The 15,096-nt window shown below is 37.3% G+C and overlaps 1 protein-coding gene across 7 annotated transcripts in view; it reads left to right on the forward strand.

The window, feature by feature from the left end:
* LOC145999616 (uncharacterized) overlaps positions 1-15,096 on the forward strand; it is a 120,717-nt gene that overhangs the window by 6,260 nt on the left and 99,361 nt on the right. For all 7 annotated transcript variants that reach the window (XM_083136698.1, XM_083136696.1, XM_083136699.1 and 4 more), the window contains exons 2-3: positions 11,064-11,225; positions 14,612-15,057. In XM_083136698.1, the coding sequence (XP_082992824.1) occupies positions 11,064-11,225; positions 14,612-15,057 (608 nt within the window). The remainder of the gene's footprint in view (positions 1-11,063; positions 11,226-14,611; positions 15,058-15,096) is intronic.

Below are 15,096 nucleotides of genomic sequence, written 5' to 3' on the forward strand. Positions count from 1 at the left end.
AAAGCGAACAACCTCTGTATGTCTGAGTATACCATATCGCTGTGCTGTTTATGATGCCATATTTTATATTCTGTTAATGATAGATGTGATACAGAAAACACAAACCTTAAGAAACCCATACTGTACTTGTTATTTAAAAAAATATATATACTAAAAATTTCCATACGCGATCTCAAAATGTAAAAGAATATCAAAATTCAGGTACCCTTTTTTTGGTCTCCTTCTGATGCCTATGACCACCATTCATAAAATTTGCCATATCCGAGGCTGCTTTCAATGTTTTTTACCAATTTATTGTTATATGAACACACATCGGTGCTCTGGCATGACATGACATTCTCAAGAGTTTATATGTATTTCTAATAACAACACTATCATTGGCTAGCACCTGCCTAATAATAACACCACCATTGAGTAGTGTCTGCCTGATAATAACACCATCATTGACTAGTGTCTGCTCAGTATCTTCAATTACCACAAGCTGTTAAAATATCATGAATTTCCAAAAGCCTACATTAGAGGAGGTACATTAGTATAGATTATTATCAAGATTTACCCAGAAATTGATTGATTGATTGATTTGCTTTATTTTACTGTGCTTTTTGTGTCACTTTTGGCTAATTTGTGAAAATGGGATGAGTGATATATGATGAAATTGATGAATGGACACTAACAAACATTCATGTCCAGGATGAGATTCGAACACAGGACCCCTGGTGTCCTAGCATGATGTGCCAACCACCAGGCAGCTCCAGGGGGTGGAGGGTACGATGGTAAGGCTGTACCCCCTGTTGTTTCAAGGATGCCGGGGTGCCATGAAGGCAGAACGTAGCCGGATTTTATTTACTGAAAACGTCCTTTGGTTTGGGGTAAACTTGTTCTTGTTCTTGCGCATATTTGTTGCTATGCAACTTCCATGTTGGAAAGTTCTGACTGAAACATTTTGGAGATATATATAATAGGAAAAATGCCAAAAGATCGTTCCTTTTGTTTGCTGCTTCAATCAAATGTCAACAATTGTGTGGAACCTGTCCTCTAACGTCAACAATCCCTTGATCCATTCTCACTTTTACGAATTCAATTGTCGGTGTTTCTTATTCCGTTCACTGCTTCAGAACGTGGCAGGCGGCTGTTCGGAAGGGTTACCAGACATTTTTGAACATTTTAATAATCCGCAACAATAAGCAGCACGATAAACTTCTTTTTAAATAGTTCATAGTATTGCTTCCCTTCGGATACTCAGTTGTGGTCTGTTAGTGAGTGAATCGCATGCATTAGAAGTGTACGGTCTTAACAGTTTGTATATTTCTGAATTTTTCTTTATGGTTTTCCATTTTTGCATCCAATGAAAATGAGTACAGCAAAGAAAAAACTGTCAGGGTCAGAAAATAGGAAAAGGCAGAGAGAACAGGAAAAGGCTACCTTGCGTGAGTCTACTTTCATGAATAATTTTCTGGAACGTTCGAAATCAGGTGAGTTATTGAAATAATTGAAAAACGGCCTACTTCTAGCGAATCATTTTTTTACACTTTTCGCGAACAGTATCATAGTGAACAAATTTTTGCGATTCCAGTTTCGAAACTAGATATTGACACTTGAATTTTGGATAGCATTAGTTATGTCAGGTTTAGTGTTGTTTTTGTCTTTGCTTCTCTCCTGACTTTTTCTTTTGAAATCACAATAAAATATTGCTGCAAGAATTGGACATTTCATTAATTTTCAGGGTTAAGACGGTAGCTAATGGGGAAGATGTTTGCAAAAATGATTTTGTATTTCTTGAACTTTTCTTCTCAGGGCCAACAGCAATAGGTTACATGTTTTGATTGTCTCTCAATAACTTAAGATTTAATAAATGATATTGTATGGGCATTTTGTATTTTATTTAACCAGACACAAAGGGTTCTGTGATAATATGTGTTTATGTGAGAAAAATCGAAACTCAAGACCTTGACTTGGATGTTTGTTGAACAAAACTTGTGCAGAAATGTTAATATTTTGCATTGCATTAATAGATTCAGATCGTACGGCCCTCGTAAGCTTCTTTTGTAAACTCAACTGTTAACCTTGGTATTTTCAACATGCACAAACATTTCAGTACAAATAGAGGAAAATTAAATAAGCCACAATAAGCCATAAGCACCGGCGCCACAAGAGAAAGATAGATTTCTTCTGCTTAGAGTGTAAAGTAGATGGTAATATTTTGGAAAGGAGGACAGAAATCAAACGATCGATCATAAGTTAACTTTCGTCTTTCAGAACACATATTGAAAAATATTGTACGTAATACTTCGTATCATGTACTAGGTTTTTATTATAACAAATACACAAGACATTAACAATATAGAGGCATTAATTATATTATTATTACTAACTTTTAATAATTAAATGTTAATAATTTCGTTAGTAGGATATAGAAATATGCCTGTATATTCCAAAAAGTTCTTAACGTTAATTATGGTGTATTATTAAACTTCTATAAAAATCGTCATACAGATACTACATTATGGTAAAACTCATAATCAGATAGATCATATTCTCATTGATAAGAGAAGGCATACTAGTATAATTGACGTTCGTACACATAGAGGTGCTGACTGTGCCAGTGACCATTATTTAGTAATTGCTAAATTAAGAGAAAAACTCTCAGTGATAAATCATAAGCAACAAAATCTAAAAGTTCTAAAATTTGATACAGGAAAGTTTACTGATGAAAGAATTAAGAAAGATTACCAAATTAAACTGTCAAATAGATTTGATGTTTTGCAGGATTTAAATGATGATGAAAATATAAATGAAACAGACGTAAATAAGAATTGGGAGCACATACGTAATGCAATAGAATCAGCAGCTAAAGAAAGTATAGGATACCATAAACCGAAAAAAAGTAAGCCATGGTTTGATAATGAATGTCATAATCTAATAGAAATAAGAAATCAGGCTAGACTTAGGTGGTTAAATAACTCTGATGATACAAATCTAAACAATTATAATAGAATAAAGCGAGAAGTTAACCGCACGTTTAGAAGTAAAAAAAGAGATTACTTGAAAAGCAAAATTAACGAACTTGAAACAAACAGCAAAAATAAAAATATCAGAGATTTATATAAAGGTGTAAATGAGTTTAGAAAGGGGTGGCAACCTAAAGTAAACTTGATAAAAGATAAAGACGGTGATTTTCTAGCTGACCCAAGCGATAATCTAAATAGATGGAAGAACTACTTTAATGACCTTTTAAATGTCCATGTAGGAGATAAATCAGAAGTGAATGAAGTACACACAGCAGAACCTTTAGTTCCAGAACCTAACTTGACTGAAGTTAAAGATGCTATTAAAAGGCTAAATAATAACAAAGCACCTGGCATTGATTTAATACCAGCTGAGTTAATTAAATATGGTGGAAATTCATTAATATGTCAAATTCATAAATTAATTTGTTTAATATGGAATAAAGAAGAAATCCCTCAACAGTGGAAAGAATCCATAATTGTTCCTGTGTTTAAAAAAGGTGATAAAATGAACTGCAATAATTACCGTGGAATTTCACTACTCTCAACAACATATAAAATATTATCTAACATTCTTTTAACAAGACTAACCCCATATGCTAATGAAATTATAGGTGATTATCAATGTGGATTTAAACGCAACAGATCAACTACAGATCAAATTTTTCACATCAGACAGACACTTGAAAAAAAGTGGGAATATAATCAAAATGTCCATCAGCTATTCATTGATTTAAAAAAAGCATATGATTCGGTCAAAAGAGATCAATTATATAATATATTAGTAGAGTTTGGAATACCTAAGAAGCTTGTTAGTATGATAAAAATATGCACCAGTGAAACAGAAAGTAAAATTCGTGTGGGTATTAATATGTCTGAAAAATTTACAAATCATGATGGGTTAAAACAAGGAGATGCATTATCTCCATTGCTCTTTAATTTTGCCTTAGAATATGCTGTTAGGAAGGTAAACGAAACTAAAGAAGGACTAAAATTAAATGGTGTGACTCAGTTGTTAGCATATGCAGATGATGTAGACTTACTGGGGGATGATGTGAATACAATTAAGAATAATGCTAAAATATTTTTCAAAACTGCTAAAGAGATAGGTTTAGAAGTTAAGAAAGAGAAAACTAAATATATGCTTACAGGCCGAAACCAAGTGTTAGGTAATAATCAAAATCTAATTATTGATAACAACTCGTTTGAACCAGTTTCCAAATTCAAATACTTAGGAGTAATATTAACAAATGAAAATTATATTAAAGAGGAAATAAAAAGTAGGCTTAATTCAGGAAATGCATGTTACTTCTCTCTTCATAAACTTTTGTCTTCTCGTTTAATATCTAAGAAACTAAAAGTTAAAATATACAAAACAGTAATTTTGCCTGTAGTATTATATGGGTGTGAAACTTGGTCCCTTACATTGAAAGAGGAACATAAATTGAGAGTATTTGAAAATAGGATCCTTAGGAAAATCTTTGGACCTAAAAGGGATGAGGAGACAGGTGAGTGGAGAAGGTTACAAAATTCAGAACTACATAATTTGTATTCATGTTTAGATATTATTAGAATAATTAAATCAAGAAGACTTAGGTGGGCAGGCCATGTGGCACGAATGGGAGAGGAAAGAGGAGTTTACAGGATTCTTGTTGGGAAACTTGATGGTAAGAGACCAGTAGGAAGGCCAAGACGAAGATGGAGGGACAACGTCGAGATGGACCTAAGGGAAATCGGTAGGGATGGAAAATAGTATATAGATCTTGCTCAAGATAGGGACAGATGGAAGGCCTGTGTTGCTGCAGGCATGAAATTTCGGGTTTAAGAAGGCTAGAGAGTTAGTTAGTTAGTCAGATACTACATATAAAATTGCTAGAAAAAAAATAGTATAATACATTCCACTAGAAGAGAGATCCACGAGCAAGTTTTATTGTACAAAATTATCAATAGATCAACAGAAAAGCAGGAAATTTTAAATTTATTGAAATTCAATGTGAACAGAAATAGGTTATGCACTTACGCAAAAATAGGTTTGCTTTTGCACTTGCTTCCCTTTTGCAGTAAATTGTACGGTAGTCACGTCAATTGGTAAAGGTATTGTAATATATGAAAGACTGTGTGAAACTGTGCAATCAATTTTCATTCTGTATAAGTACGGGGGAGGGGGGGGGGGTGCTGTTTTGCTTATCGTACCCCTTGTTCACTAATCCTGAAACCGCCAGTGGTGCTAACCACTCCACCATGGGGGCTGGCATTTTTTTACCCAGAAATAGTGTAACAGGCTGCAAAGCTGTAACATGTACTTATTTCACAATCAGCTGACTTCAAGTCACTTATTTCTGTGGAAAACAGAACACGTGGCTAAGAAAATAATTTTGAAATTTTCATACAACCAAGGGATCACGTCATCATTTTTTTTTAAGTAGTGCTGCACTCATTTGTCACAGTAAAGAGAATGAAATAATGGAGTTTTTTGTTCCTTTGTGAAATTTCTTGAACTAAGTGATTTTACTATCACACAGTTACAATCACATTCAGTTGATACTGACTTTGCCGCAGATGAAGGCAGCACCAATATCTAAGAGCATAACTTGCCACGTAAACAATGGGAAGAATGATTACACTCTCTATGAACATCAGTATCAACTGAACAATGATTTTAATTGTGTGATTGAAGACTTTTTGAAATATCACTTGAAGATGCATCACTTTGACTTCATTTTGAACTTCCACATCAGTGGCGAAGGTGTAGTGCAAGCAATGCAAGCACTGCTTGCACTATTAGAATATTATTTAATGTACTTAATGTTTTAGCCATATTTAGTTTCCATCGCAATGGATTTCACAAAATTTTACAGCCTCCAACTCCTTCAACAGCCTGTTGCAAGCAGTAGACTCTCTGCTTGCGGCAGCCAATACAGGGAACCAATGCAACACAGAGCATCACATGGTGATGCATGAGATCTTGTTGGAGAAACAGGCCTCAACCCTCACAGAAAAGCTGAGCCTTCAGTGCTTCTTGAAAAGCAACCGAAAGCAGAAAGAAACATTGCCAGCAGACCAAAAACCAATATGTGTCTTCATGAGCATATAAAGAAGATCACAAGAATACTGATGATTATTAATATAAAATAACTGAAAGAAGCTACTATCATTGCTCCAAATTCCATGTAGGTCACTTAAATTACACATTATTTTGTATCTCACGAATTTTAAAATGCATCAAAAATTTGACATTAGGGGTTGGGGCAAAGGTGGAAAAGGGCAAGCGAGCGCTTGTGTTTCCAGGAAGAGGAATGTCTGCACCCTGTGTCCAGCTCAAATTACGTCACCAGTGTTGACAGCTACATACTCTCAACTGTCAAATTGTTTACATGGCAATTCAAGTGAACTATTTAACAAATTTTACAAGTAATTTCAATAAATTAATCGCTTTTGAATAGAACTTGGTGTGGGAAAAAAGTATCTGGAAAAAAAACTGAAAAAACATAAAATATTACTGTAGGTATGTGGACGATATCCTTGTAGTTGGAAAAGAAAAAGATCTTAACACCCTTTTTGTGGAGTTAGGAAAACAAGAGGACAGAATAAGCTTCACTAGGGAGAATTCGGTGGAAGGTAATAACAACTACCTGGACCTAAGTATTACTAAAACTGAAAAGGGGATAAAGACAGTGGTGTTTCACAAACCCCTCGACAGGCAGTCTTTATATTAATAAGGCATCGGAACATTCAAGTAGGGTCAAATCGAATGTTTATTTAAACTTTTTCATAAGGGCTGAGAGGTTATGCAATAATGCCGTAGAAAAAGAAAAAGAAATATCGTGGATAATAGAGGTAGGAATGAAGAATGGATTTTCCGAATATGAAATGAACGTGTTAGCTAGGAGAGCAAGGAAGAATATTTTAAAGGGGAACCCCGATTCTGATAGCAGATTAGAAAAGGAGGTAAAAGAGGAGGGAGGATTGGATAGTAAAGTTAACTATGTTGGGATACCGTACTGTAAAGGGCTCACTGAGAAAATTGAAAAAACAGTGAAAAAGTATGGTGTGAAATGCGGGACGAGAGCACCTAGAAATATTGAAAAGCATTTCACGGATTATAAGAGGGGGGTAAAAATTCGGGATAACCCTGATGAACAAAAAGGGGTGTATAGAATTGAATGCAATTGCGGGATGGAATATATTGGACAAACCGGCCGGAGCATGCGTATTAGATGGGGCGAACATGATAAGAACATCAAAGAAAGCGATCCAAAAACGGGGCTTGCAGAGCATATAATAAACAGTGGGCATAGAATAATAAAAAGAGAGGTTGTCAAAAAAAGTAACAGTAAATTGGATAGGAACATGTACGAAACGGCATTGATATGCGCGGGACACAGAAATAAACTGAACCGGGACGAGGGCAATTTAGATGACGTATGGATTAGCTTTTTTAAAAAGTGGGACAATTTGAATAATAAAAGTGCCCCGATGGGCTTCCATGTCACATCGGAAGTAATGAAAGCAGCCGAGGTGGAACGGGAATTTTCCTTGGATTGGTGACGAGGGGAAGAAAAAGAGAGGGGAGGGATCTATCGTGGGAGGGGAAGTACCACTCCGCTGCACGGTGCCATCTGCCCGCTCGCTTCACCTTGACAGGGAGTTTAGGCTCTCAACGGCCACTCCAGTTTACCGTAGCGGTGGTTTTACATGTTTTATTGTGAGTTTTAAGGGGTTTTTAGCAAAGTGGTTTTAATTCTGTATAGGTCAAGCACTATGAAGCGTTTTTAACCCGATCCTTTTACCCAGTATCCTTACATGACACTTCTCTGACATGGCTTGATATTCCGAGCTGAAAACGACAACCTGAGGAAGGAAGCAGTAAAGCTTCCGAAACGTCGTCCACGTAAGAATACATACTCACTTGCGTAAGTAGACCAATTTGAATGCTCTAACGTATTTTTGTTCACAAAGTAAATTGTATACATTAAAAACAAATGAACATTTTATTACATACGTACTCTTTCTGTTGTAATGATTCTGATTCGACAATGTAATTCTATCCGCAAACAGATATTTCTTCTCTCCCGTGAGCGATAAAATTAAGGAAATAGGTTGGTATCACTCACTTTCTGTTGGATACACAACGGCACTTTACATGCCTCACACAGAAATTTGGTATCTTGTCTCTTCTTTTGCGAGTAGCACACTTTGCATCATCGCCACTTACCGCAAACTAAGGGTCAGTGGTTTGTTTGGGATGGTGATTATCGAACACTGGCCGAGGGGTTGGAAGATCTACTGGAAACAGGAGTTTGAGGATCTGATGAGGGTCCCGCAGAGGCCTGGCAAGAATGTTCCTCCAGTGATGCAATGAGTTCATGCCTGAATTTATTGGGTTCCACATTTGGCTGTAAATGACGCAGCAGGATAAGTGCATTTACTATTGAGGAATCAAGTAAATGAAAGAACATCTTGTTCGTCCATTTTCTACTTTTCCTCCGAATGCTGTAGCTGTTTGCCATCTGATCAGCTTTATCAACATACCCCATATGCTTATTGTAGTCCTCAGTGATCAGAGGCTTGGGGCACTTACAATTTTCATCAATGAAATTTCCAGCTCCAGGATGTGGATGGATGTTCGTGAGGACATACACTTTTCTTTTATCCTTCCAGCACACTGCTGTAAGACAGTGGCGGCTGGCCAAGTGCAACAAGTGCAGATGTTTTCACCTAATTTTCAAATTAATATTGACATTTTTAATTTGTTTGTTAAATTAAACTATTTACCAGCAGAACACACACAATAATACTCAAATAATACGCCGCCAGGTTGCGGAAGACTTTAGCAGGTTGTCATGACAACGGTGACGTCACCTAGCGTTGGCCTTGAACGGGTGTCGCCTTGTAGGTGCAGCAGTTCTCTCGTCGACAGAAAACATTGCATCCAGTGGTTGTGGCAAAATCTTTGCATTCTCGCGAGATGATGTTCCGCGTGTGCATTTCACGTTTCCTATCGTGTGTTGTATTCATGTGTTGAGCTGTGCTTTTGTACAATCAACCCAGTGAATGACTTGCCTATAAATGTACTTCTTCACCTGTTATTTTAGGCACGAGCCACTACTTCTGTAAGATCACCCTTCACACGCACTGTAATGTCACCTTTCTTGAGTTTCAGTTTCTTTCATGTAAAATTGGGTGCCATACCACGTCAACAAGCCCTAACAGTTCCGCAACATTGAATTCCATTTTGGTACAATTCATTGTACAGACGAGGCGAACTGAAGTAATTGTCCATGTACAGTTTATGTCCAGCATTTCTTACCTTTTTTTGACAAATTCACTACCACATCGTGGGTGACATCTTTACTCACTCCCCCAGTACCCTTTTTACCTAAATACACCTCCATGTTGTATGTATATCCAAGGGAATCACAAATCTGGAAGATTTTTATACCAAATCTCTTCCGTTTGTTGGGAATATATTGTCTAAATATTACCCTCCCCTTGAATAAAACCATTATCTCATCTACTGCAAGATGTTCTTGAGGGTTGTAACAAACTAGAGAAATTGTTGTTGAGTATGTCAAAAACATGCTTGATTTTCCACATTCGGTCGTAATTTGGAGCTGGCTTGTCTGGAGGTTTCGAGTTGTCCTCAAAATGTAGGAAATGAAAACTGTGGATAAACCGGTCCCTTGGCATCACCTGTCCATACCATGGAGTGTAGTTGCTTCCTTCCTTCTCTCAATATTGCTTCAAAATATTATTTCAGCAATGCCCCATTGACAGAATCATCTCAACAAACATATGTAGTTCACCTACAGAAACTGGTTCCTCTCCCTTTTTTTCCGGATGTTTCTGCTGATATTGTTCGTAATATCTGTTTGTTTCAGCCACGAGAATATCAAATATTATGCTGATAAATACCGAACTGAAAGATTGAAAAGGAGTAGGATTGTTCGCAAGGGCACGAACTCTTACACCTGGCTGTCCAAAGAAGGAAGAACATTTGCTCCCCCCCCCAATCTATTCCTCTCTTCACTTTTTCCCACTGCACTGCACTCGCATCACCACTATCTTCATTCTCCTCTACTTCTTCTTCATCTTCCCCCTTCCTCTTCTGGTTCTTCTCGATCATCTTCTGGCACACCCTGTATATCATCTTCTGAACCACCCTGTATATCTTCAACTTCTGTTTGATCCCCTGTGTCAAATCCCTCCTCCAACAAGTCACGAATTTCTCCTTCCGAAGAGATGCCATCACAAAAGATTCTTTCTTCTCACGACAAGGTTTCATAGCCCGATAACAGGAGAATGATTTGTGCAGCCAAACTCCTTGCCTGCAAGTGCGTGTTACATTTCACCCATGCCTCCTCCCTCCCTCGAAGAACATAGCCACCTGTGCGGCACAGATGCCGCAAAAAGCACTCTCGAATAACGCTATACAGAAAGGCTTCCTCCCCCTCCCACTTCCCTGCCTGTTGCTAAGTGGAAAACAGGACAAACAAAGCTCTAATCCCTTTCTTCCTTCCAGAGCCAAATTTACTGCGTAGAAATTACACTTGTTTAGAACTTGAAAGACGAAGCCCTTTAACTTATAAAGCCTTGAAAAACACGTGGGCTTTTGTTGTGTCTTTTAACAATCTGCCTGGCGACACGTCAATGACATCAGAGTCTACCTGGTGATGACAGCAGATGTGAGGTGGATGCTTGGAGATTAAAGCCAAAAAGATTCCTTGTTTTTTTTTTATTCAGTTTCCTGTTTATTGAACATTTATTACGAAGATATGTGTTTGCTGAAATATTCGTCAACCGTCCTTCAGTTACTTTGGTCATCTGGAGGCTCCGCCTCGAAAGGGTTAAATAAGTTACAACCGTAAGTGCTGACAAGCCCAACTTTTGTATATTCCTGGTGAGTTCTCCATTTAAGAAGCTCTGTGTCACTGAAAGATGGCACTTTAACCATTTGCGAAACTATCAAGCACAAGTTTATTCATGAATGTAAAATTTGTCATGTTTGAAATACTCGTGCCCCAAACCTGCTTATGACTTAAATTTTCTGCATTACAGGTTAAAAAGGAAGACAGTTTGCCGAAGTTTGTGTGCAATTCCTGCATAGACAAGCTAGAGGATTTCCAGGATTTCCGCAACATGTGTCATGAATCAGAAACACTTCTCAATGAATACCTGTCATCTGCAAGAGAGAAGCACACAAGGAAGTTGAGTTTTGAGGTAAAGTTAATTTTTTATTAGAATAAATAATGATATATGCAAAAGACAGTCAAGCACTATTTACACATGGCATATTAATAAGAATGTAGTAATGTAATCTTTGTTGTGAAGGTCCACAGTGAAAAGGATGAGCTTGAAATGCCCATGTCTCATGTGTATGACTTTGTATTTCTTATTACCCAATTCTTGGTAATCCTTATTTTGGTCCGAAACACTCCCACAATCAACACCCTTTGCAGTACATGCTCAGTTCTCATCACCTCTGTTACTTTCCAGATTCACATCCTCACAACTTTATCATCCACTCAAAAACCTCACAACTTTATCATCTACTCAAAAGGAACCTGCCACACTTCACACCTTGTGTTCATCCTTCTCATTTGCAACATCTGTGGTGGCTTCTACATGGGGAACAGATCCACATTCCTCAATATTAAAATAAACAATCACCACTCCTCCACCCAAAAGCTGAATTCCACTGTGAATATCCTCACCAATAGTAATAATACCCTGTGGTAATGTTGTCACATTGTAATCAGGGGTCCCGGGTTTGATACCCTGTGGAGGCAAAAGTGGTGGATCTCACTTTAAACTGTAGGTTCAGTCCCAATATGGCTTCCTGTGCATAAAGTGGACTTAAAAAACCTCAAGAAATAATACTCGCTTCAATGACTGCTTCCAGATAGTGATCACATACCTTTTACTTCAATCTATCAACACCTCAGTACGAAATGTTGGAAACCATCTTACACATCAACCATTAGTAGCAACCACATCATGTGTCATGAACAAATCCACTCAGAAATGTATTATCTGGGTTACACTGTAAATGCGATTATTATGAGTAGATGTAAAGTGGGGAGTTTGCAACATTATTTTTCGACTCATAGAATGAAGTGACTTCTTAAACATTTTGCCTGTAATTTTGAATCTTTGTTTCAAAGGATCTGTTTCTTGCCCAATTTAAAAATTTCGCCATAGCTCAGTGCAAAGGAGACTTGGTAGCAACTTTTTTATTTATGGAATGTAGATATATCTATGAACTTCAGAAAAAGAATCGGTCAAATGTCGAATTGTGTCGGAGAAATCATTTTGCTGTTGAGCACTACAGGCAACTACCAAGGCATCGGTAATGACTGATCTATGCAAAATTCTGAAACTTTAGCTGCCTGCTTCTCAGCAACTAAGAGGTGTACCGGCCAGTCTGTACACTGATACGAGAATCATTGGCAGCTAAAAATGCCACATGCTTGACCTGAAATACTATCTGCCATCGCATACTATACTGATCGCAACTCCAACTGGCAGTTTATTACCTTGATGGCTATTTCTGGTCCGTCCTATCCCCCAATCATTTTCAGGGCCGTGTGGTCCGATGAGTGTCAACAAACTTAGTCACAAAGTAAAACCTGAAGGGATCTCATCGCTCTCCTGATGCAACATTGCCAAGTGTACTTCTGTTCTTGCCAGTTGTCTTTATACGCGTATGACCGTGTGTCTGCCTGCAATCCGACCTGTGGGTGGCCCTTCCGGAAACTTCATCGTTCAGGACCGCGTGTGCAGTTGTACCATCAATCCCCGCTGATTTCTGCGGCTGACAATACCGTTGCCCGAGAAGACTTTTTCTCGCCTTACGGTACGTTTGGCAACATGTGGCAACACTCATTTGTTTCATCCCGCAAACAATGTTCGGTAAATTGTGACTCAAAAATACCTGATCTCAGTCGAAGAAAATTCAACTGATCCCTGATTCGCTGTTTCCCAGCCACCAGTTGGAGTTGCGTTCAGTATAGTTCCCTTCGCCAGATCACTAGAAAAGGTTAAAAACGCACAAATGAGAATCAGTCTACAAAGTGTGCTACATACTGTGTCACCCCATGTGTCACAGATTCACATTTTTGACTTGTTTACTTTGCCTGTAATTTTCATCGTCAAGTCTTAATTTACCCAGTACTACATGCTATTGCGATGACATACAGTTTTCCAGGCCAGGCATATGTCATTTTTGACTACTAATGAGGCTCGTACCAGTGTACAACCTGAATGGCATGCTTTGTTGAAAATTCAGGCACTTTAGATTGAAACTCACATATTTCTCTATTTCCATTTTTCGCTCTGTGCACCAATAATGAAGTTGCCAATAGAACCAGACTTTGATGTAAACATCAGCTTTATGTATGTTAATTCAAAAAATATATTTATATTTTATTTCATTTCTGTTAGACTTTTACTTTTGTATTACAGGGATTTGTCTATCAATATACGTATGTTATCATGCATTTCCTAATCTGCCCTACCCTAACCTAACCTAAATCTATCATAACCCCGAATCCCATTGGCATCCAATTTTTGAAATTTTGCGCAGTTGTTGAGTATATATTTTTTTAAAAAGAAATTAGAAAACCCATTTTTGAGAAAATTGCTACCAAAATTTTTCCTTGCACCACCTTTAGTTGTATTTTTTTTACCCAGACATAGACATATAATCTAGGTTGTTGAAACAAGATGTTGAAAACATTTTGCACCCTGTCATTTTGGAAATACAAAAGAAAAGAATCTGGAACTTTGCATATTTTCCTACCTCAGTTGACCCTTCTAGTGTGCCAAACTTCAAATGAATCAAAAAATGTAAGGATGATGATCTTATTGATTTCACATGGAATGACCTAAATATTTTTATCTTTTTCGACCATTCTTTTGTAGCTTAGACTGTCCTGAAAAGAAAGAAAAGCTATAATTTATAACTCATTTACCAAGATATAAATTTTTATTTAAAACCTTGTGTAATGTTAAACTTTCTGCTGAAAATGCTCTTGTCATTTAAGGTTTAAAGTAGGGATGGGCCGATATGAAAATTTGGCCGATACCGATAAAGTACCGATATAAAATTTACCGATACCGATAACCGATATTCTACCGATCCGATATAAAATTAGAAATAGTCCTTGAAGAACCTGAAAGGTTCACTGACCTCTTTAATAAATGTGTGTTTCAAGGTGACTGCAGTGCAAGAGAAATTGCATATTTAGACATTTACTTTTTTAGAAAGTAGGGCATGTATATTATCCATAAAAATTACAACAAAATGGCAGAATTTTGCACTAAATTATCAGAAAATAATCGATATATCGGATCGGTAAAATAATCGGTAATTTTACCGATAAACTGATACACCGATATGCCTATATCGGACGATACCGATAGAGTACCGATTAATCGGTCCCATCCCTAGTTTAAAGAAACAATTCTTGGCAACTCAGAAGCAGCTCTGCTTTGTTGATGGCATCTAAACTGCACATTGCTTTGTGTAGAAAGAGGGAAGGGTTGATTTGAACAAGGCAAAGAGAGTATCATAAAATATATGTACCATATGATTATTATTTCAGAAATCACCTGCATCTCAAGAAACTGCCCCTACTCCAGCATCTGATTCAGGTTTCTCTCCTCTGGAAGTGTTCATTAAGTCTGAAGCGGAAAGTGCTGATCCATTAGTTTGTGAAGAAACAATTCTGGGAAATATATGTCCTGAGAATCAACCTTATGTCAAGACTGAAACCACATCATCTCTTGTGTCTCCTTATGATAATGATTCTGTTGACAGCAAACTATCTAGTGAGTACATGGAAGAAACTTCAGTTTGTAAAGTGGAAAGTGTGAGTGATGATAGTTGGATGCACTTTGAAGGCACAACTCCTGAAGTTCCTATTGGACAAAATGTTCCTGTTGAGGAAAGTGACAATGATGCCTCACTTTTAAGTGAAGATAAAGACATGAAGTATAGTGTAGAGAATCCTGATGAGGTGGAAGGAGAAGTGGCAGATCCTACAGAAAGGTAGGTGAAGAAAACTTTAGTAGAAGGATTGAAAATGAG

This window comes from Lepisma saccharinum, chromosome 15, assembly GCF_977018435.1.
Source record: "Lepisma saccharinum chromosome 15, izLepSacc3.1, whole genome shotgun sequence".
NCBI classification, from domain to species: Eukaryota; Metazoa; Arthropoda; class Insecta; order Zygentoma; family Lepismatidae; genus Lepisma; species Lepisma saccharinum.